The following is a 24,381-nucleotide window of genomic DNA, read 5'->3' on the forward strand; positions in this document are numbered from 1 at the left end:
ACCTGGGTCTAGTCTAGGTCCAGTCTCTATTCCCAAAACCAAACATCGCCAGGCTGCGAAGCAAGTGTAAAAATTCCAGGAATGTTTTCACAAGTGCAAAATTCTGCTAGAACTAAATACACCGATATTGCGGCCGTAAAACCATTGTTTTTTACATTGCTGGCGTCCTACAGATGCCGAGTACTTATCCTTGTGAACATAATTTAAATGTCACTTGAAGTGATTGTTCAGAGGCCGAGTTCTTCGTCTTCGAAAGAGCATCAGTATTCAAGCGAGCGAGAGAGAGACCAAGAAACATCCTCGAGACTCACAGCTCGTTTGGAACGATCGGTTAACAAGCGATCGAGAGGCGTGAATTATCATGATTCTGCTGGTCGGAGCCGCAGAAAGGAAAGACATCGTGAATACAGCGAGAACGTTAGCATGCAGGAAGGAAATCGCCGAGAACACCACGAAAATGGGTAAGTATTTGTAACGTTTTATATATATTCGGATCAGACTCAATCATTACTTCGATCCACATCAAAGAAATAAATCTCAAATTTCATTCCACAAAATAAGCAGTAATCAATACCACAATAAAGCTTTAATAGCTTTCATTTTCATGGTCATATTAGAGTTTTTCATCCACAGGATCTAGGATCTTAAAATCTATCTTGCTACAATTAATATACCTCGTGCCATGATGTTGATATAACATGTTGATAAACTACCCGTGACCAATTAAGCTTCTTACGAAATTAGCTTAAATATTTTTATTTCTCGCAACAGTCTCTGCCTTAATCCAACCGCTTCAACATTATTTCTTAACATTTCTTTGGTTCACCGTCTCAACAATATCATTTTCGTGACTTTTCAAGTTTTAGGTACGACTTAGTTGAAATTTAAACTCGTGGGGTCAGTCCACTTATTCTTAACCTTCTTACAGCTCGATTGCCTTCTCTTGACAATAGTTTGGTAGAAACAACTCGTCTTTGCTTGTTTGTAAATCCTGGTGTTATTTTTCCATTATTCAGCTGTTATCTGATTGTACATGTATTTCCCAAGAGTATTAACATCACGACTAAAGACTCTTGATGTCTGGTTTACGGGTTTCATAACATTCCACGTTTGTATAATCACTTCCTGTGTGAACAATGAACAATGCTATATTGTCTGTTCAACGAAAACGTGCCTAAACATGCTTAAGTATAGTAAATTATTCCATTTACATGGATATTTAAGGTCTTTATATATTGCTCACAGTATCAATAATTTCTCATTCAACAATTCAACCATCCAACGATAATTTTCACTTACTAACCTTTTAAATAATTTCTGGCACTTGTTTCTCAGAACTCCTGACGATTTGTCTGGACCAGAAAGTATTTTTCAGATAAATTTTTAATCACGGGATAGTAAATTGAATGTTCGAAAACCGAACTCGATCGAACTAAATGGAACTCAATCCGTCGATTGAGTTTGATTGAGTTCGGCAATCAAACGAAATCAAACACCAAATTTTCAGTGAGTTCGATTTTCGAACAAATCGAATTCAATCGAACAAATCGAACTCAATCGAACTAAATCCATCTGATTGTGTTCGATTGAGTTCGGAAACCGAACTCTATCGAACACAATTTAATTGATTGAGTTCAATTGGCTCTGGTAAACCTATACAAAGCAAGCCCATCAAAGCAGGTTTTTCTTTTTGCTTTGTTACATTTTATTCAATAACAGAAACCCCATTTATAAACTGTCTGCGGCAGTTAAGAAAACAGAACAGAACAGAAGAAAGCTATCATTATTCCCACAGGCGTATTCCGAAATTGTCGTACCCTTTCCTGTTTTGTAGCTAACTTACAATTGCTGAATGACAAATCGAAGGGTTACTGTTATGCAAAAATACAAGGAAATTACTAAAAAACTTCGCCATCCTTGAAGTCAACGCGGCATTCCTGGTAGCCTTTTTACTACGCAAGCTTACAATCCACAGCGCATCTGAAGCCATTTCTGCGTAATTTCTTCGTTTATGAAAAACACGTGTGCTACACTCCGAACTGAAGTAACTCGAGCTTCCAAGATTGTTAGGGAATTTCAATGTTTTCCTGTTTTACACAAATCACGAATTCGAAAATCGAACATTCGATTTGGTTAGATTGATTTTTTTTCTTTTCGGTGAGTTTGATTTTGTTCTATTGCCGAACTCAATCCACGGATTGAGTTTGATTGAGTTCAATTGAGTTTGATTAAAATTTAGTTCGATTGGGTTCGATTTACTATGCCAGGTTTTAATCAATCGGTAGTAGTTTTCATGCAAACTAGTCCAGTTTGTTCAGTTTCAATGTTTTAATTAGCTTTTGAAATTATAAACATTCAAATTTTGGGTAAGGAATATTATTTGTGCATTGAAAATAGTTTTTCATGCCTGAAGCGTTCTTGGAACTTTGAGAAAAATAAATTATGCATGCATAGAGTCAATTCTTGTATCTTGCAAAATCAATCTGAGTCTGTACTCACATTGTACAAATAGGAATGATTAAGAAAAAATTCATTTAAGGGCATTTGCATTTAATCTGCTCTCACTGATAAATATTTTCAAACTATAGTTTAAATGTGTAGTTCTTGTAAAAAGTAATATTATACCAGTATAGTTAGTACTTTTCTTACTGTTGTTATTTTAATCTGAATGAATTGGACATGCTCACTGAAATTTTTCACTGCGCCTTGATTTTATAATTTGTTTGATTAAATTATATACTACTTTAAATACCTTGTAAATATAGAACAGTGACGACAATTAGCAGTGAAATTAAACACCCCGACACTTAAATAAAGTATTCATTCATTCACTCACTCACTCACTCACTCACCTAATCCTGGGTTAACATGAACTTTGATTCGCATATATTTACTGATACGTAAGGATTCTTCCAAAAGATTTTTGTCCCTCAGTTTTGCCTTAGACTTAATTTCTTGCTATTAGATTAGAATGAGCCTTTAAATAAATCTTAAATGAGCGAGTTGAAAACCTCGGTTAACTTTTAATTGTGGATTAACGTTAATCGACTTTCGAACAACCCGGCCCTGGTAGAAAATGTTGCATTACACTATAAAACTCAGACTTCATAAATATTTCTCTTCCATGTTTTTCTTTTTCTTTCTCAGCTCATTGAGTGGCTGTCCTGGCAGCTGCTCACGAAACAATCCCCCTCAAGGCACCTTAAGGATGATGTGTTTGGGTGTTTTTTGTTGGGGAAGGTGGCTAATTATTTGAGGGAATTTTCCAGACTGTCTATAAAAAACAGCTTGAAACACTAAGCTAACGGCTCATTGAACCTTTAATAATTTATCACATTTAGTTTGTTGGATATTTTAATATTTTCTGACTAATTTTAAATTCTAAATTTCAATTTCAATTTTAAGTTCGATGTAAATAAGTTTTTTTAATTAGTTACTGCACATTTATTTAATTTTAAATCGTGGAGCACCTGGAGACTAGCGAATAGTTAGGTGTGTTTTTCCACATTAAATAAAGTATATATGTAACCCCTAATATCAAAGAACAAATTCTTCTCCTATCTTGTCCCATACTTTTGTTATAAGGGTGCTGGATAGAATTTCTAAAAATATCAAGAAATGTCACTTTGGGAGATCATGTCCCTAATTCTCATGTCCTCAGGGGTTGAATAAGCATTGATATTACAATGAGAACTTTGATGCTGATCACTGTTAGGGCTTCCTCTTTAAAGGGTTAAGATGGTTCATGGGATTACATTTGGGGATGACTGGGTGGGGGGCGATTATGATACAAATGATTGACACACCTGAGATGTAGGGTCTTCTTTCATGGGGGGAGGGGGTCATATTCTGGATTATATTTGAAATTTTACGGCAAATCCATTGTACTGTATTGGCCAGTCACACTCAGCTACTCGCACAGTAATGATCTTCCTTGTAGTGTGAATTTTCTGTAAGACTGGTTTTAATTGCAATTAAGTACATGTACTAGCATGTCAAAACGAAAGGTGATGAGTCCTCTACGTCAAATTAAAAAACTCATACACTTTATCAGTAACTTAAGGACGGTGCCTACTTTTGTTACTAAGCATACGTTCTGCGACATCTCAAGATACAAGGGTTTCCTATGGGTGGTGCCTACTAATACAGGGATATTTCTGCGCACTTTAAAACTATGTGGAGAAGACAGAACTTAAGTATTGGTATTTAAAAAGAAAATTGGGGATCACCATGCATTTTTCAGAGATAATAAAACTTCAATTTGAAGGGGAAAAAAAGCCATAAATTGCTTTGTATTTCATTGCTTAATTACGGACTGGTCAAAAAGTGTAGGGTGGGGTGCGCCAGAGCAGAGAGGGGGTGGTTTGTCAGTTTTTGAGCCCTTGGCAGGAGGTGGGTCGTGCAATTTTCAGCTACCCATGGGGGTGGGTCATTCTACTTATTAAGTGCGTGTCCACGATAGGACCAGGCAGGAGGTGATAATACTCAAATCACCGATTTGGCTCAAACTTAGCAGAAAGATTAAGTGTCATGAACTTATTCATGTGTTAAAACATCAAGTCAAAATATTTCATTTTACCAGAGTTATGGGTAAAACCTGAAAAATGGCCATTTTGGCGCAAATTTATGCATATTAATTAGTCAAACTCAATTGAGTGGTTAGACAAATATAATTGTGATCTGGGAAGAAAACCCACTGAATTGTCTTCCCCATTGACCAGGCTTGTAGCACAGTGCGTAATTTCAATCGATACCTTCGATGTCATTATTTGCCTGAACCTGAAGTAAGAGGCTGTTTAAGTCATTTTCACGAGAACCTCAAATTCGGCTTTTTTGTACCCAAATATCTCCAATGGCCAACAACCTAACTACGTAACTTAACCATAAGATTGAAGAGGCATATCATAACCTTCAAAATACGGAATAAAATTTTTGGGCAAATGAATAGTTTGTTTGTATGAAGCAAATATGTATTACCACCTGAACGATCAGTTGTCGATTTCATCAAAATTCATGTTGCAAAAAAAAAATATTTCAATCTTCTAACTGAACATGAAAAGACACGGAATGTTCAATGAAGTAGTTTCTGACAATAACAGTGACAAAATTGGCGATATAAGTGGGTAAGGATTAGTTTGACCGAGCTATTAACAGCTAGGTTTCCCCTCTTTTCATACAAATATTTGCCTCCAAGAAAGCTTATTTAAAGAGGTAATCTCTTTCAAATAATCGCACATTTAGCATAGTAAGAGCTAAGATTGGTAACGGCTGATACATACATGTCTTCTCAGTGCTTCAGGCTCCATCCTAGCAAGCGTTTTATCTCACAGCCACCGTACGGTAGAATCGAATTAGCCGGCTTGATCGTATCGTCCGCCTGCCTCGATTATTTCAACAAGCCACCCGTTATTGTCATCAACTGATGAAAAATGTGAATATACCGATTTTGTGTCCAAAAATGTGCCAGGAAGTAAGGTAAATAAGCTCTCATAAATCCATTTAGAATATAATTGACATCAAAATCTGGCAAGAATATGTTTTCTTTTGACTTCCCCATTTTGGAGTAGCGTTTGTGAGCCTGCGTGCTGTCTGCGGTTGTCAAACACCTGTTATGTTTTGTCTTCGCGTGTTCGCGCATCTTTCGCACGAGTTTAGATTGGATTCGAATTAAACAAGCGCGTTAAAATTTCGAACATGCCACCTCGAACACCGAGGCCTCTCAAATGCTCTATAGGCAGAGGAGAATCCACACACTGTGGATTGTCACCAAAATATCCCCTTCTCAAAGAATACATCCCCATTGCTTCATGCAAGAGAGATATCAAACTCCATCTTAAAAATCTGAAAGTATCTGGAAAATCCGTTTCGTCAGAAAGTGAACTGATACTCCTGAGAACAGGGCACTTTAATGAACAAGGGGAAGGTATGACAGTTTGCCCAAAGCATCGAGACCTCCTTGGACTGAACTGGCGCCCTTCTCGCTTTTGTTTGCACCCATTGCATGGATCAAGAAAAGGAAAATGCGACAGGGGCGTATCAAAGAAGATTTCTGAGGAAATAATGAAGAGGTGGAAGAAACTCGTTCCAGTAGGATCAGGTAAAGAATAAAGTTAATCTCCTTATCACAATTATATAGGTTCAGGACTGTGCAAACAACGTAACAATAGCAAACTTTGCGGCACTCGTTCGACGCAATTTTGCGATGGCTCGGAAATTCTCACACACATTAGCTAAAAACAGTAGCTCGAAAATATCATCAACATTTTTATGTTAGTGGAGAATTATCGTTCGGATTTTCGTAGTAGTAGTGAAATTCAGTGTGCAAAGAAAGTCGAGTCCGATGATTTTTTTAATTTCCAGGTAGATTTATGTGGACCGAGAGCCGTTTTTCAAGCTGATCTCACAAAGGGAAATGTTTTGAAAAAAAAGTATCGCATTATATTTCAGGCCCGAAATGTTTCCTTTGTAGTCTAGTCCACCCAATCTTCAAGTAAAAATAATTTGAAATATGACTTAATCTTGCTTATACGAATTATTTCAAAGAAAGTTAGTTGTCTGTGTTATGCTTTATTATTCAATGAACGTACCAAAAAGGTTTTGATTGTCCGGTGAGAAAGCTATTCAGTTGCGTTTGTGGTGTTTGCGTTGTCACGTGCATTTCAATAAATTCTACAATGTATTAAACAGTTAATGAAAATTTATCGATCAGGTCCTTTTGCTTTCTCATAAATTATCAGATGAAAATTGCGAAAATGAAACAATTTTTTGTCTTTGAAACCTTATCAAAGCTGACAAGATCTAAAGATGTTCATTTCACCAGAAATTTGCATATGGCACTTTCCGCTTTCGCGTGAAAACAGACAGCCAAACATTTTTTTTTAGAAGACCAATCTTCTTGTTGTAATACTTTTGTATGGGAAGCAAAAATATGATGAAAGATGTCAAGTTTTCATGTATGCAAAAAGTTATGATTAGAAGTGAACGTTTCAGTTAATAAAAGCGCTCCTTTCAGCTGAAGACATTTTCGGGCGGGAAATAATTTTTTGGCGGCAAAATGAACGATCAAGTTCTGACTGCGCTGTTGCCGGCAGCTTTCCTCGTTGTTGTGTTAGCCTGTCTATTGGGAATTTGTTTAGTTTCAAACTAGTTTTTCTCAGAAGACGTGCGTAGATTACAATTAATTCCAAATTGCGAGACGCATGTTAGTCATCCACGTGTTGCACGTGTTGAGATTCATACATTTACATCACTTGTTTCTTCATGAGACCTTACTCTTAGTATATTATATCTGGTTCAAGTACGTTCTAATGATTACAATATGCGTTCGATGTGCGACGCTTGTACTCACGAATCTACGCTCGACGCGATTCATGCCTTCCGCCGTACCGTGTGATTTGAAGAGAAGAAAGCTAAATCTTGTATTGTTTTGTTTATTATAAGTCAATTGATTGTTTGTTTTATCCTTCGCATAATTCGTTAGGACTTTGTAGACGTTGCCGTCAGCATCACATGGATATATTCAAAGCGGACACACCCAGGGAAGAAAACGATTATGGTAGCACTCCCAAATTAGTAAGTCTGACAAGGAGATCCATTGAATGAATGACTAATGAACGAACGAACAAATGAATGATAAATGATCGGTTAGTCAGTCGGTCGGTCGGTCGGTCAGTCTGCCACTCTGTCTGACCGACTGATCGAACGAACGACAAAACGACCAAACAGGCAGACGATAGGCTGGTCGAATAGACGAACGATAAGGTGGATGGATGGATGGATGGATGGATGGATACAATACAATATTTTTTACAATACAATATTTATTTTGCCATATACAACAATTACAGATGGAAAAAAAATGACGAAAATTGACGAAAGAAAAGAAATGGCGAGAAAACCTGAAAGAAACCACGAGGCTAATAAAGTCAGGCTTCCTCACTTTTAAAAAATAGCTATTTAACAATTAGATTATGAGCTCGAGATTTCTATCGCGTGATAGCTGATGAGGGCGCAGCCCGAATCAGCTATCATGCATAGAAATCGAGAGCGAATAATCTAATTGTTTTAGTATAAATCTACTTGTCGTTCAAAACTAAACAAGTAAATTATCTATATCCTCATCGCAGACACTTTAAAAACTCGAGGAAGCGGCCGCCATTTTGTTGAAAACCGCTACTCACTATCTATCACAGAATAGATAGCGAGTAGCGTAGCCAATCAGAGAACGGCATTTGTGATAGAACACTGGTAGATTTATACTAACTTATATTAGAATTACAATATGGACTTATGATAATTAACTTTGACCGCGCACACGTACACACACACACGCACACACATATTAAGTAAATTAGTTGAGAAATACAGCCTTACAGAAGTTAATACCTAGAGAGAAGAAAATCTTTAAGCTTTCTTTTAAAAGAAGCGGAGGAGGGAGAACTAGTTATGTCAGAATTTAGCGAATTATAAAAGTTTGGACCTTGAAAGTAAATTGAAAAATTCCTGATGTTCGTTCTGCACAGTGGCAAGCGGAAGGACTGAGCATTCCTAGTATTATAATTATGGATTTGACTATTCAGTAAAAAAAAGTTATTGAATTTGGAAGGGAGTGTAGAGTTCTTGAATGAAAACATAAAAGTACCTAATTGAAACGAATGGATATCATGAAATTTTAAGAGTTTAAGTTCCTTAAAAATAGGGCCAGTGGATGAACGAATGAACTTCCTTACCTAGTTTTTTTTTTTACCTTTATAGGAAAAAAAATGCATACGTTGCAGTTTTTATCTGTAAAATCATGAATTGACCAAGTCGCACTTACGTAGCACCATATTTTCTATTTATTAATGACATCCGAAGTGGCCTCTCTTATAAGACTGGTGGTTTCTTGAGGTCTCCTCGCCGTTACCTTAACTTGTAAATTGAATGATTTTTTATTTTTAGTAAGGGAAGTAAATGATGATGATGATAATGATGAAGTCTTCATTTTACCATAGGAATCGACTGGCTTTCATCAGGATTTTCCGAATGCATTGCCAAAAAATGAAAGTCCACAGCAAGGAAACGACAGCAAGGAAAAAGTAATTTAGTTACATTTTCATTCAGAAATACGCTATAGGCATTGTAGAACTTTGCAAACTTGTATGACTGTCTAAGTTTACTTAACGTATCCTAAATATATTTTGCCATTCTACGTCGATATTTGATATTTGCAAAACTGAACAAAAACTTGCAAACTAACTTCTTATATGCCTGCTTTCAGATTTTGGGGATCGTTTTAACACCATCAGAGGAAAATATCCCTTGCCAAGAGAGTCTTATCAAACAGTTTGAGAACCTGGAACTGGAGAATGATCCTTGCCAGACAGGTCAAAACTCTGTGAATGAAGCAATGGAAGTCTCGGCATGTTACAGTCCTGATATTTCCAGTGATCATGATGAAGAATGGATACCCACTCCGCAGATAAAGACTAACTTGTCTTCATTAAACGGGTTCATAAGAAGCATCAGCGAACGTGATGTTAGCCCCGTCAGGGGACAGTTACATTTGCCTGTAAGTAAGGTGTCCTCAAGTACCTCTCGATACTACAAGAGAAAATCACAGGAAATCTGTCGAGCAGTCTTGGATTGCATAGCCCCAGGTCAGTCACAAGCCTTATTTGAACTTATGACGAGCGAAAAGGTTCAAGATATAGGCATACCGAAACCTATTGAAGGTAGCTTGGTGCAACGGCTAATAATACTCTATGAGGAGACAAACTCTTTGATTACGAAACAGGAGATTTTGTCAATATTTGTTCAGGATTACTCCAAGTCTCAGCTAAAGGAAATGATACCAGGCTTGACCAAATGGCGCATTGACGAGGCACGAAAACACGCTGCACTTGCTGGGCCGGGACGACGAAAAGAAATACCAGAAGTCCACCGAACACGTTTGGATCCTGTCAAAGTTGATCATTTTGTTGATTTTATCGCAAGTCCATATTACTTGCAAGACGTGGCATACGGCACTAAGATCCTAAAGTTGTCAGACAAGCAGACATTGGAAATTCCCAATGTGGTACGAACAGTTACTGCCTCGAGGCTTGTTGATTTGTACACCTCATTTTGTAAAGAAGAGGAGTTCCAGCCTTTAGGAAGGTCAACACTGTTTACCATACTGAAGGTAGGTGTTATGAACGAGAAGACTGGGTGGGGGGGGGGGGGGGATTGTGTGAAAAGGTAGACGCATTGAATCAATTTTGACCTAACTATGGGTTTGGCGGCACCAAACCTTAACATGCTGCTGCTGCTGATGTCATTCCGTGTTGTGATTGCATTGATGCAGTGTAGTGTTTGTGTAAGTAATTCGTTGGCCACCGAGGCAGATGCGAGGGCGGGGGGGGGGGGGGGATGGGGTTGGTTAACGCATTCTCTATGAACGTTCAATTTCTTTATTTTACTTTGTTGTTTTACAAAGGTACCTACAGATAAAGTGCACAGGCAAAGCTCGCTGGACTGTGTACCGCGGAAATTTCCCCACCCATTGTAAAAACCGCTGACTCGCAGATCCCTTTACAAGTTACAAGGGCAACATTTCTTGACTCTAGGCCTTTTTTCTTCCCCCTGTTCAACATCTTGGCATTAGTATCAAGTATTTACATTGCTTCCTAAAGGTTTGCGCGGCATCTGAAAAGAAATGTCTCGCTGGTTTAGACAACACCGCCACAGAAGGAATGACGGCAATTCAAACCTTGCACGATGTTACTGAGAGATTATCTAAAGCAGGTAATAAAACTGTTTTTGCCTACGAATTTCGCCCCCCTCCCCCTCCGCCCCCTGTGATACCCGTCATGCAATTACCATCCTTAAGTAATGCGTCACCAACTAAGGGAATTTGAAAACCCGTCTTGCTACCTTTGTCCTCATCGTGTATCCTTCTCAAAATGTGCTGAATAGCGTACATTTTTTTAAATAGCAGTGAAATAGAATAGAAGCTGTAAGCAATATGGTGTTCATTTTCATTTATCAGATTAAATCTTATTGTCGCATTGTTTTTATCCTAACAAGGGATGCCAAAGACGTGGGCTATTGACTTGCAAGGAAAGCTGAAAGCTAGTAAAAACTACCTTAAGACAGATTTTAAAGTCCACATTACTGATGAAAGCCGCAGTACTGATCACTGCAGAGCTCATGCTTTATCTGACAGTATGCCAGAGTTCCAACAGAAGTGATTTCACGAACATAATGAAATTTGTGATCGCTGCGAGGCACTGGAAAGTTCACTTACAGAAATCGAAGTGATTGTCTCCTCTGAACAAGTACAACTGAGGTACACTTTTAATCGATTAAGAACCAAGTTATCAGGCGCGTAGCTAAGGTTTCGATAGGGGTGTTCGTTGAGGGGGGGGGGGGGGGGGGTCCGAGGGCATGCTCCCCCGGAAATTTTTGAAAATCTGGGTTCCCAGAAACCACATTTCCTGCATTTTGAGACCCATTTTAGGAAAATCAAAACTTTGTTTTACAGCTTTTTAAGCTATATACATCATTTCGACGGCATAATTGTTTCAACTTAAACATGTACATTCCGCGCCCTGTCAAATTCTGATAGCTATTCGATCTGCTGATAGTCATACATTAAGCTGGTAAACTGGATCATTATCGGGTGTAGGCCTTCGAACAAATTGACTATCTCGTCAAGATTGAAAGGCATATCATATTTGATATGCATTAGAGCCAGGGCGGACAGCCTACTCTCTCCCATGGTACACCTCATGTAGTTGTTCAAACTCCTCATTGTGCTTATGGAACGTTAACATTCACAAGTGGTGACTGGAAGGGTGGCAGCAATTTTCAGGAGCGTGTACAGGTTGGGGAAGTCGTCGAGGTCAAAACCGTAAAAAGGCCTATTGTACTTAAAGCAGGCGGATGATTTAAAAACTGAACTGATGCGTTTCAATTTTGTTACACTGACAACGGACATCAGTTCAACGGTGTGACAAAGCCACGAGGTTAAGGAAAGACACGATCATGTATACAAGACGAAAGTCCACTAGGCTATTATTTGAATATTGAAAATAAACAAAAACGTGTATCGTTGACTTACCGCTTTTGTGGTGGGAATTCTCAGACGAACTTGCACGTAATTGCGCGTGAAACTCAACAAGGCTTGAACTATTAAGTTTGATGTGAATCTCCTTTCAGAACAATGCCGCATTCAGAGAACAAAACTTATCGCAAAGCATGCTTTTCTATGGCTTTTTCGGGCGGATGCAGTTTTACCGCAAAAATGAAACGTTATTAAAATTTTGAATCTGTAAGGGTTCTTGACAATTTTAATTTTTACTGAGGATAAGACATAAGGCCTAAAAAACGGGTTTATATCTCTATTTTTCTTTGGTTGATGTATTTCGACCACAGGAACTTTATTTAAAAGTTTTTCTTCCGTCATTATTGATCTTCAAAGGGGGTTCGTTCGAACCCCTCGAACCCCCCCTCCTACGCGCCTAGTTATCCTATTAAGCGCGTTTATCTGGTGTTGCGGAGACCGCTGTTGTTTACTTTTAGCTATTATTATTTGGTGTGAGTATCAATAACGATTTAACTGCGGAAAATGTGATTCTTTGGAGAAATAGCCGCTTTTGAGATGTGTTCACATGAGAAAACAAGACAATTATTTATTCATTTCCTAGGACAGAAGAAAAAGAGGAAATTGCTCATGACGTTGAGTATGCTGTCAAAAAAATCCAAGATTGGAAAGCACATATAATGAGAACTGCACACCAAGAAGCTGCCAAGACCAACATCTTGAATCAAATGAAACCTACACAAGTGCTAGTTATCATGGATTGGGCCATGAAGTACTTGCCAGTGCGTTTTAGAGAGACCCAGGCAGAATGGTACGGCAAAAAGGGGCGGCCCTGGCACGTGTCCGCGGCAATTACGAAAAATGACGAAAACGAGATTGAGGTAACAAAAATTATTTTAACAATATCAATGTCGATAAAAGAATATCAACACATTTTATTAATTCAGAATATGCGATGCGCGCTGTGATTGCTTTCAGGGTGGAATGCAAATGATTGAGTAGTTCCAAGGGTGGACACGTTGAAACTTTGCTGTTCACAAATGGCTCGGATACTCGGTGCAACATTGCAAGCAACATACTTGCAATGCGTGTCCATCTCTGACGCTACTTGGCTATCATTCCATTTCGGAAATGTTTTGCGTAATCATTTGTGGAGTGGACACCCAATGAAACGAATGTTTGGAGTTGCGCCACATTTCAAAAAGAATTTATTTCATAAAAAGGAAAGAAAGTAAGCAAGCAAGCTTGCTCGACCAACGCAACGAGCGATGGGAATCTTTGATTAAATCGCTGTCATTCATCAATTATGCCTTCAAAAATCTGATAAATACAGTCGAACCTCTTAAATACGGAAATTTAAGGGGCGGGGCTATTTGTATCTACCATGGAGAAAAAAAAAAGGATACCAAGCCAAATCTTAGACACGGTCTGCCCTCAGAGCATCCCACGTAAAAAGCCATCATTTTATGCCATCGGTGTTCCCGAACTCCTACAGGTAATCAGCCATTCAATTTAAAGTTAATGCTACATCGACCCAAGCATCCCACGTAACGCTCTTAAAGGCGTCTTGTTATTCAGCAAATTAGGCTAGTTTCTTTTTTCCTTTATTTTTAGGTAAAGACATTTGTCCACGTCTTTGACAATTGTATCCAAAACTGGTTTTCTGTTGCTTCAATTATTGAAGATGTCCTAAACCAACTGAAGCAAACACATCCCAGAATTAACGAGGCATTCTTGAGGTCAGACAATGCTGGGTGTTATCACTGCGGGCCACTGATGCTAACAATTCCAGGGATTTCAAAGAGGGTGGGAATCGCATAGCGACCATGAAAAGCCACATGCGCAGATACTTGAACGAAGGAAACAATATCATCTCAGCATCTGACATGAAGAGGGCCCTAGATTCCTATGGTGGCGTGAAGGGCTGTCGTGTGTCTGTTGTTAGTGTAGATACAAGCAAGCAAGAAATAACACGGCACAAGTGGACAGGAATCCAGTCTTTCTATAATTTCGAATTTCAAAGGTTGGGAATCAGGGTATGGAAGGCCTACGGGATTGGCAAGGGAAAGCTAATGCGTACGCAAGATTTAAAAACAATGTCGAATCCACAAAAGGAAACTGGACTGATTGTGCATGAAAATTTTACCAATCCGGTGGTTAATACAGGGGAATTCAAGAGGCTTAAGAACATGGCAAAACATGACACGCGCGATGAAACATCGAAGGGAAATGTCACTAATGATCATTATGACGACCAAGACCTACAAAGAGGATTTGCATGTCCTGAGGTGGGATGCGTTAAAGTGTTTGTCTTGAGCAAAAACTTGGAACGGCACCTTGATTCAGGAGAGCACTTTTATCGCATCCATAAGGAGGGTGTGTACGATACCATCAAGCGAAAGTGGCAATCTAAATGTATAACAGTTGGGTCTGTTCAAGTTTCTACAAGTGAAAGGTGTCAAGAACTGGCTAATGATCGTGAGAAGGAGAAAGAGTTGTCTCCTCAAAACCGTGTGAAGGGATGGGCCTTAAAAAAACCTAAAGGTGGTGTGCGATTTACTCAATCTGTGAGGGACTTCTTAAATCAGACATTCCTAAAAGGCGAAGAAACTGGACACAAAGCAAATCCAGTAGAAGTGTCATCTCGACTTAGGAACTTGAAAACCACTAATGGGAAGAAGAAAATGTTTCAAAGATCCGAATGGTTAACCGCCCAGCAAATCGCAAACTATTTCTCGCGACTAAGTGTCCTTCATAGGAGTGGTCGACGCGTGGAGAATGAGGAAGAAGAAGCTGAAGACGCCACTATGGTCGGCGAAGTCTTAAATCGACAGCGATTAGCAGAGGAAATAATCATCAACTTAGAGGCATGAATACGCAGTCAAGTGATTTTAGCTTCAGCCCTGGGAAGTTCGTGGTTATGATTTCTATGCACTTGTTAACATCCACAGATTTCCCTCTCTTAGTTACGAGACTAAGAATGTGATTGTCTTAAAGGATGACTACTCCAGGCCTGAGCAGACAGTTCAGTCATAAGGCCTCTTCTACCAGATTCATTCTCTTGAAGGGTTTAAGTCCCTAAATTATAAATACAGAAACAAAAGTAAGGCATTTTTTATGTAAGGTCGAAAACCACTAAACATAAACATCCTCTATTTCGGGGGAAGAACAGCAAGTGGATACTTCCAATATTGAATTTGAGACTGTCTGAAATACGTAGAAAAACACATACCTTACCTCACAAGTCAAAATAAGTTACTTTTAACTACCATTGAGCACTTTCAAATAACCGATAAGCTTACATGTAAGTACACAAGTAATGCAGGAATAATGATAAAAGTACAGTGTCTTACCTTCCTGCTTCAGAGAGTATCAAGGAGAATCTCAGTCTTTAGGTCTATAAGCCTGTCTCTGAAACGCATCTCTTTCATCCTCTCTCTCAGAGGGCTCAGAACAAGAATCACTGGGTTAAGATTGCAGCCTCATTTTCTTGCTGGAAGCACAGATGGGATCTTCGATTACAGACTCGGAGTCAGAGCTCGGATGAACGATTTTTAAGTCGTTTACGTCCACCTTTTCGCTTGTTTCTGTTCTTTAGAGAATGCCTTTTCTTTCCTTTTCTATCTGTATAAATGTTTTCCCATAGTTTCGACCGTTTTCGACGGTATTTGCTGTAACAACGAGTTTCCTATGTTTGTCTGCAATCGAGCGTGAGTTAAATTCTATCCCATAACGCAAAATCCAATTTTTTGTTTATGTAGACGGTCACAGAGTTTCCCTCAACCTTTGCAGGAATAAAAAGACGCCAAAACAGCCAAAATGACAGTTGCGTTGCCATGGAAACACCTTTTTTTTTTATTTTTACCGCGAGGCAATAAATAGCTCGCAGCGGCACAAAAATCACAAACTAGATTTTGAAACACCTGTCTAAAGGATACTCAACGAAAAAAGGTAAAGATGGCTCCAGGAAAAAAAATCGCCCTTTTTGACCAAATTTCATGTTTACCCCCACCTTAAGTGAGACAGTCTTGATAACAGAGGCCGCTATTCTTTAGGATCTCCTTTGAAGGTCTCTCAGGGGAAGTCCTTGTTCGCTTGTTCCCTTCAAAAATATGCTTGTGTTCTCTTCGCCCAACAGTTTTTCCACTCTTGGTCCCAACTTTTCTAATCTGCTCCCCCCTAACCCATCCCCCCACCCCGGCTTGGACAGTTGTTTATACTTTACTGTTATAACATCTCTCATGCTGACTGATAAATACTTTTTTTACGAGTTGTACTTGGCTTAGGCGATTAGCGACTCTTAATGCTCCACTTATCCGTGAAATAAACTCGCATAAATTCTTGTCACGTACACCACCGATTCCAATTTCACTAATAACCAACGAATTGCTGCTTTCCCCTCCCCGTTATGATAAATCTCCGAAGTAACACGACCATTTTTGGGCGGAACCAGGTTTGCGATAAGGTCGATCAGGCCAAGGCCAAAGGCAGAAGCCTCAAGGCCTCATGGGGGCATGGTTCTCCCCCACTCCCCTCGGCAGATTTTGAAAATTAGGTCCTCCGAAATGAAATTTCTAGCAATTTCTAGCTTCTTATTAAACTGCTGTTGGCTTCAATGCGAGCTAAGCGAACCGAGAAAAAAAGCAAGGCAATTTCATTTTAAACAAGGGACGAACTGTCAAAATAATGTTAGAGAGAGACAGGGGCATATAATTTTTACTGACTGAATATATCGAAGTTTGTGATTTCAGTTTAGGGGGCTCGACCGAACTACTCCTCCATCCGCCTCAGATTTCCTTTGCGCCATAATTAGTACAGTAGGTGGTCACTGCGTTTCATTCACACCACGACTATGAAAATTTTACTCATCACCCAGTTTATATTTCATACTCAAACCCTAGTTCAATGGCCACTGCAATTCCAAACAAAAAAAAATTTGAAAAAAAAAAAAAAAAAAGAAAATGTCACAAGATAAGCGCCTTTTATGTCCCACCTATCGGAGCCTTTTGTCCCCATTACACCGAAAGCTTTTCATTGTTCCCTAAGATATTCTGTCTTTGTTCCCCTGTTCCTCAGTTGAAATTGGCCATGTTCCTTTTTCCCTTAAACCCTTTTGGGAGACACTCTCCTTAAGGTCAGAGCTTTTCGTCTCAGCTAAATTAAAACTAGCGCGGGCTTTGGGAACGACATTGATTGAGCTAAACCATGTCAAAAAGTCCGCGCATTGTGTACATCTATCACTGATGCAAGCTAAGGGCACTTGTCAGGCAAACAAATTTTTCTCCCAGTGCAAAAGATTTGCTCCAGATTTGCTGGAAGATTAAATGTGGTTAAATACCGTATTTGTACCATTGTTTTGGTGTTTTGCAATAGTAGGACAACGTTGCCGTCTCGGACGTACAGTTTGGCAACCGGAAGTCTTATTTCCTGTTAATTGGCGCAATTTTACTCCTCACCGCGGATATGAAAACGTTCATTTTGACGTCTGTAGGTTGAACTGGTGATGTCGTAGCGTCAAAAGGGAAACATAAAACTTCCGGTTACCATTGTGACGTCCGGGGCGTCAATGTTTCTGTTGCTTAAGGGATGGCCTATTTATTGTCTTCTGTCTTTGCCTCTGGTTCAAGACCAGCAACGTTGCGAGCACAAACAAGGCAACTTACTGCTAAAGTCATGATCTCCGTGGTTTCATTTTTTCATAATCCTTTTTCTTGTTAGTCTTGAGCACTTCGGTTATGAATGGTTTGAAACTGATGGCCTATTAGGGCGTAGGTACATAACTCTAGTGTGTTGGGCCACCTTTTATGTTGAATATCAACAAGCTAAAATAGCTTTCAGTTTTCTTGATACGTCTCTCTAACCCTTCTAGGCTTATCCTGTTTTCGTTAAGCGGAGAAAATGTGATAAAGTTTGTTATAAATTCTATTAAAAAGACAATGCTTTAGCTCCTGGCGCAACAGCGACAAACTTGTGTCCATAGCCGCTGACCGCGAAGCAGGCCCATAATTTGGCAACCAAGATGGCGGATATAAACAGCGAATCCTCTCATGTCAAGCTTAGATGTCAGTTATGTTCTAAATGGATTTATATGTAGTTATTTACTTTAATTTCTGTTCATTTTTGGAAACAAAAATGGTATATTCTGATAATTTTAATCAGTTGATGGTAATGGCGGATCCGTGTTGAAAAAATCGAGGCAGATAGACGATACGATCGAGCCGGCTAATTGGATTCGACGATGGCTGTGATACAAAATGGTAGCTAGGATGAAGTCTGATGCACTGAGAAGACATGTATGTATCAGCCATTGCCATTTTTAGTTCTTACTATGCGCTAGTGTGCGACTGTTTGAAAGAGACTACCTCTTTAGATAAGCTTTCTTGGAGGCAAATATTTGTATGAAAAGAGGGGAAACCTAGCTGTTAATAGCTCGGTCAAACTAATCCTTACCCACTCATATCGCCAATTTTGTCACTGTTATTGTCAGAAAATACTTCATTGAACATTACGTGTCTCTTCGTGTTCAGTCAGTAGATTGAAATATTTTTTTTTTGCAACATGAATTTTGATGAAATCGACAACTGATCGTTCAGGTGGTAATACATATTTGCTTCATACAAACAAACTATTCATTTGCCCAAAAATTTTATTCCGTATTTTGAAGGTTATGATATGCCTCTTCAATCTTATGGTTAAGTTACGTAGTTAGGTTGTTGGCCATTGGAGATATTTGGGTACAAAAAAGCCGAATTTGAGGTTCTCGTGAAAATGACTTAAACAGCCTCTTACTTCAGGTTCAGGCAAATAACGACATTGAAGGTATCGATTGAAATTACGCACTGTGCTACAAGCCTGGTCAATGGGGAAGACAATTCAGTGGGTTTTCTTCCCAGATCACAATTATATTTGTCTAACCACTCAATTGAGTTTGACTAATTAATATGCATAAATTTGCGCCAAAATGGCCATTTTTCAGGTTTTACCCATAACTCTGGTAAAATGAAATATTTTGACTTGATGTTTTAACACATGAATATGTTTATGACACTTAATCTTTCTGCCAAGTTTGAGCCAAATCGGTGATTTGAGTATTATCACCTCCTGCCTGGTCCTGCCTGGTTGTATCATGGACAGACACTTAAAGGGACAGTATCATGCTATTTTTAGTAACACATTGAAAATCGGAAAGACGCTTTTCGGTTTATAGCAGCCAAGATATAATGACAAAATTCCATTAAAAGACTATCAGAATGCACAGAAACTATCCATGGATATTCTCGCCGGCAGATGACCAAGATGGAGAGGGGTTCAAATTTGAAAATGTCTGGCGGACGTTTTCAAATTTCGCTGTTGTAACGCACTAAAATCGCCGGTTGTACTATATTTTGGTTCAACCTTTCGTCTTAGAATCACTATTAATATTTCTTTAAATTTGCGATTGAGAAATTAATTAACACAGTGTTCAAAGTTTAAATGTAGTGAATTTTGGCCAAAAATCGTGATATCTCCCATCCATCTCCCATGATACTGCCCCTTTAAGAGGAATAGGCACACATTTATTAACCTACAAGTTAAATTTCACTAGAAAAAGAAAGCAACATTCAAGCTTTCTCTGAGAAGCATGCAGTAGATCAAGACCTTGGAGTGAACTACATGCATCATCTTGCATACCGTAAGATGATGAAACAAAAGAGAGAAAGAGAAAAAAGGGAGAAAGCAGAAAGGGACGGTAACTTGACCTATGAGGATGTGGAGTGGGTGAAACTTGCTGAGAAAGCAAAGAGTTACGTCCTTAAACAGTCTGCTAATAATAATTATTCTGATCATTTACTTTTCTACACAGCATGCCTGCAAGACAACCAGCTCCATTTTACAACGACAGGGAGGACAGCCCTCAATTTTACCGAAAGTCCGATGACAAAGAAAGCAGAAAACATGTCCGACCACAGAGCTGGTTTGGAGCCCAATCGCCAGGGAGAAAATCCAAAGAGAGGCCACAAAGCATCCATGAAATTTCCCTGGATAGGGGGAAACAGAAAAACGTCTTTAATCCTGGAAATGAATATCCCAGAGTGCCTTACGAGCAGACACACCAAAAGGGCAATACCGCTGGCTTTAGAGACCGAAGGAACAGGCAGTTTGCGTCATCAAGGTCTTTGTCATCGAGTTACAGCTCACAAGTTGGATCGTCAGCGGATGAAGGGGATGATCACCACGGGGTATACTCCGCTTATGACATGACCGGAAGGTCTCCTTATGGCTCTCTAGTGCTAAGGCGTTACAGCCAATCAAGTTTAAGCTCCTCCAGTGCATCCTGGCAACAGTCCACCAACTCGCTTAGCCACCACGCCGTGAGGGGCCAGTTGGGATCTGGGTCCTTAGGTTCCAGTTCACATGATAAGTTCCACGGCCACGCTGCACACAAGGCAGTTTTTTTGAAGAGTCCTCCAAAGATTTCTGAGGACACCACGAACGGAAATGTAACGTTCATTTCCACGACACAAGCGAATGAGAGTTCCCGTCAAAGAATTCGCGTCAACGCCCAACCTCATCGGTCACAAAATCATGTCTACGCTCAGGCAACGCCGTATTCTTCTGGTCACCGTGTCACGTCATCTGTTCAGAATCGAACCTATAATCACAGTGTCACGAATTCCTCTGATGGTGTGACGCAAGTGTTCCAGAATGTCACGCAAGTCTCGTCTATGCATACACAATCGACTCGAAGTCCAGGTATACATGAACATGAGGACGAACAGAGAAGTCCTTCAGTGAAAGATTTAGCCAAACGTTTTAGCGGTGAGAGTCAGGGCTTCTTCTCGGAATCGTTTGATGAACTTTACGAAATGAACGATAGAGATCGCAGAAGGGTGAAAGCTCAAACGTGGCCGAAGTTTGCGTACGTTCATTCTCCCACTGAGCGCACTGTCAGGGTGGAGCACGTGGAAGGATTTGATGTAGCTCCTCCCAAACCACCCTACCCTCAAAGCATCGTAGAAGGTTTAGCTGTTGTAGAAACGAAAGTGGAAGCAAGGGTTACCAGAAGTGATGCTGATGTTCAACTGAGGTCCTCGGACATGAGATACAACATAAGTGCGCAGGAACATTGGAACGCTGTTGATGGCTCTCCAAACGCTGATGTGCTTGCATCTCATCGGTTAAGTCTTCAGGAACTTATTAAGATACACGAGAATGAAATCGCGAAGCAAGCCAAGAGCGCTAAAGCAACTGCGCACGCTCAGATCTACCTTAAGCGCCCTCAGTGCGAAGTTAAAGCTAGAAATGCGCAGAGTCCGCAGACTTCGCCTCGCGAGATGCAGAAGGATGCAGGGTGGGGAGGGTCGACTCATGCTGGTCACAAACAGTCTGGAGCGGCGAGCAGAGTAGTTGAGAGTCGCGGGCCTGTTGTAGCACAGTATGAGCTAACAGATTTAAAATCCGTCAAGAGGGCGCCTATAAAAGTAGTTGAAGTCACCGAAAAAGGCAGTACAACGTCAGTGAACTCAGAATTGCGCGAACGGCCCCCGGTCAAAGCCAAGAGGCATCGTACTATTGGTGTCGTCGGCTTCCGACAGCAAATCGATCGTGTCTCCGAAGGGAAAGCCGAGCAGAAACCGAAGCGTCACACGGCAATCGGTATTGTAAGTGTTAAGGCTGTGGCGACACCTGCTCGCCAGATAGTAAAGGAGGAAACTGTAGTTGTGAGTCATCAGGGTTACAGTTTGGCTGCGGAAAAGGGAGTGGATGGACTGGACAGTGAACCGAGGGAGAATGTGGACATGCTAAATCATCGTAAGGAGTACGACTTTCACGCGGACATAGTCACGAGAAACGACTTTCAAGAAGGTAATGCTCATGATGAAGTGTTCGAATGCGGGGAGAGTTCCTTGCCATTCGTGCGTTCGGAAGGAATCTTACAACCTCGGTCGGAATCCGATCATGACCGAGAGCGCAAGTCAGTACGAAATGACGAACCCTCAAAGAGCGAAGGATTAACCAGGACTGCTGTTACATCCCCGGATAGGCCGGGTCAGTCTGTTGAACAGACTAGCACCCAACTGGCAAACTCACATTTTCATAAATCGGATGTTAGGACGTGGAGTGTTCCAGTATCGAGCCGAGCGTATAAATCACCTAAACCTTACACCAAATCAAAAGCAGTACCAGTAGCTCAAGTGTCCCCCGTTAGCCCAGCACCAGATGAATCTTCGAGAACCACCCTCGGTAAAGACAATTTCACCGACGCTTCACCGCTGTCAAGGTCTCAGTCTGCGAGGGAAATGTATGAAACGAGGCTTGCTTTATGGAATTTATACCCTCCAGACGCTTCCCCCGAAATCAACTCAAGTGATACTTCTGGTAACACCTCTATACAGCAAAAAATGGTTGTCGAACCCCAACGAAATCGTGCAGGTTCGGGAAAGGCATTAGATGCGTCCGAGCAAACGATGATTCACGAAGTGGACACGAAGATTGAACTGAGAGGTGTCACTCGGCAGAACCTGGAGGAGTACTATATAAAATTAATCGAGAAATTGAAAAACGAGAATAAAGAGTTGAGTACAAAATACGAAGCCGAGAAAAGAGAGTTAAAACAGAAGTACGAAGAGCAAAGGAAAGTCGCAAATGCTTATCAGAAGCTGGAGGACAGGTATCGGCGAAGAGTACATGAGTTGCAGGAAGCTTTGTCTGGCTGCACGTGCCAAAGCCCTTTTGTCAATCAAAATCACGTGAATATCTCAAAGAGTTTGAGCAATCGGTAAGTCGATTTCATTTGCTTTCAAAAAAAGATAACCTCGCAGTCATGGACAACACGTTCGTCAACGGGTTTGCCAGTTTTGTTGTTGTTTTTGTTTTGTTTTGTTTTTCCTTTTCAACATGCCCCCTCCCACTCTACTTCCCCCAACCTACCTAAAAAAAAAAATGGTTCCTATTCTTACAAATCGTGGGTTCGTCGCAAAGAAATTCAACTGAATATCCTATTTCATGAGCCTCCTTGCAAGCTGATTTCGAAATTTTGGTGGAAGCGCGTCCTTTCGTACTATGCGTTCAAATGATGTCTCGCCACACAAACGTTCATATCTGACAGTAAAACATAGAACAGGATTTGTTTTGAACACTTGCTAGAGACAAACCTCTGGGTAAGTTGGCAACTAGTGAAGGTACAATTGAATATGAATATATGAAACATATATTGAACTGCGTGTGAAAGATTAAAGGGGCAGTGTCTCTTATTTTTAGGGTCATTATAAAGAGCCAAAGAAACGTAATTGTTTCAATGGAATCGTTGAAATGATGGTTTAGTTTTGTTAACAATAACCGTGGAAGTGCACAGAAACTAATATTGATTATGTTTGGCTGCAGATGGCTAGGATGGAAGTGGATTGCAACTTGAAAGAATTGGCCAATTTTTTTTAAGTTCCTCCTGTGTATTTTAGAGAAGTCGCTAAAAATGACTATGGTTTCGTCTTCCTTAATAGAAAAACCTTAATATTTTCTTATTTTCTTCCCGGTGTTGTAAGAGCAATTTCATGTAACAAAACAGGTTCTTTGTCAAAAATTTGAGCAGTTTTAACCAAAAGACAGCAACATCGCCGTGACAGTGCCCCTTTATACAGAAGTAAGATCATCGCAGCTATTTACGCAAGTTAAGCTGTTGCGAAAAGAAAAGCCTACGAACTAACAATATGACCAGCTCCCAATTGGCTTGATAGCTCAGTTGGTAGCTCTTCACCGGCATCGCAGGTCATGGGTTCGAATCCCGTTCAAGTCTGAATTTGTTTCAGGCATCCTTTTGCAAATGCTTAAGTTGCGTAAATAACTGCAAGGGTCTTTCTTCAATTTAACAAAGGTATAATGTTTTGAAGCCGCACAAAAATAAACGGTTTGTTTCTTTTGGTTCTTTTTCAGAAGCGACAAAGAAGGCGACAGATCAACAACGTCAAGCATCAATGGAATTAAAACACTTGATGACCTCGACGATTGGTTTGGCGAACATTCTAAAGAGAGAAATGCTAAAAAGAACGATACAAGTAGGAATAGTTTAATAAGCACTGGTACCTCTTCTGAAATGACGGGAAGCGCGTCCGCCTGGGACGAGCTTTACGATCGGCTGCGCGCGACTGGGGAGATTGATGTCGAGAATGGCACGCATGTGTGACTTCACAGCGCATGTGACTACGTAGTCTTGTTCCCAGACTCTGCAATTGTTTGGCCACTACCAGGGGAGATTAGGGACCTTAAGCAGCGACGACGACGACTCGAGCGAGAACATCAGAAACTAGTAGTTTTAATAGACCATTTCCGAGTCGCTTTGA

The 24,381-nt window shown here is 40.1% G+C and overlaps 2 protein-coding genes and 1 pseudogene across 3 annotated transcripts; all 3 read left to right on the top strand.

Moving 5' to 3' along the window:
- Nucleotides 1-70: 70 nt before the first annotated feature.
- Nucleotides 71-24,357, top strand: LOC146482962 (uncharacterized). Its single transcript, XM_085106598.1, has 3 exons — nucleotides 71-461; nucleotides 19,908-22,823; nucleotides 23,975-24,357. The coding sequence occupies exons 1-3, from the start codon at nucleotides 208-210 to the stop codon at nucleotides 24,222-24,224; spliced, it is 3,420 nt and encodes a 1,139-aa protein (XP_084962724.1). The 5' UTR covers nucleotides 71-207; the 3' UTR covers nucleotides 24,225-24,357.
- LOC146482963 (uncharacterized) lies at nucleotides 5,161-9,821 on the top strand. The gene is made up of 5 exons (XM_085106486.1): nucleotides 5,161-6,097; nucleotides 7,481-7,572; nucleotides 8,994-9,077; nucleotides 9,260-9,783; nucleotides 9,818-9,821. The coding sequence occupies exons 1-5, from the start codon at nucleotides 5,695-5,697 to the stop codon at nucleotides 9,819-9,821; spliced, it is 1,107 nt and encodes a 368-aa protein (XP_084962612.1). The 5' UTR covers nucleotides 5,161-5,694.
- LOC146482964 (uncharacterized) lies at nucleotides 9,530-15,693 on the top strand (annotated as a pseudogene). Its single transcript, XR_014864005.1, has 6 exons — nucleotides 9,530-9,638; nucleotides 9,800-10,162; nucleotides 10,653-10,764; nucleotides 11,047-11,308; nucleotides 12,669-12,945; nucleotides 13,679-15,693. The product of XR_014864005.1 is annotated as an uncharacterized LOC146482964 (transcript).
- Nucleotides 24,358-24,381: the final 24 nt, after the last annotated feature.

The sequence above is a fragment of the Pavona decussata genome, unplaced genomic scaffold (genome assembly GCF_977016875.1).
Source record: "Pavona decussata unplaced genomic scaffold, jaPavDecu1.1 SCAFFOLD_41, whole genome shotgun sequence".
In the NCBI taxonomy this organism is placed as follows: domain Eukaryota; kingdom Metazoa; phylum Cnidaria; class Anthozoa; order Scleractinia; family Agariciidae; genus Pavona; species Pavona decussata.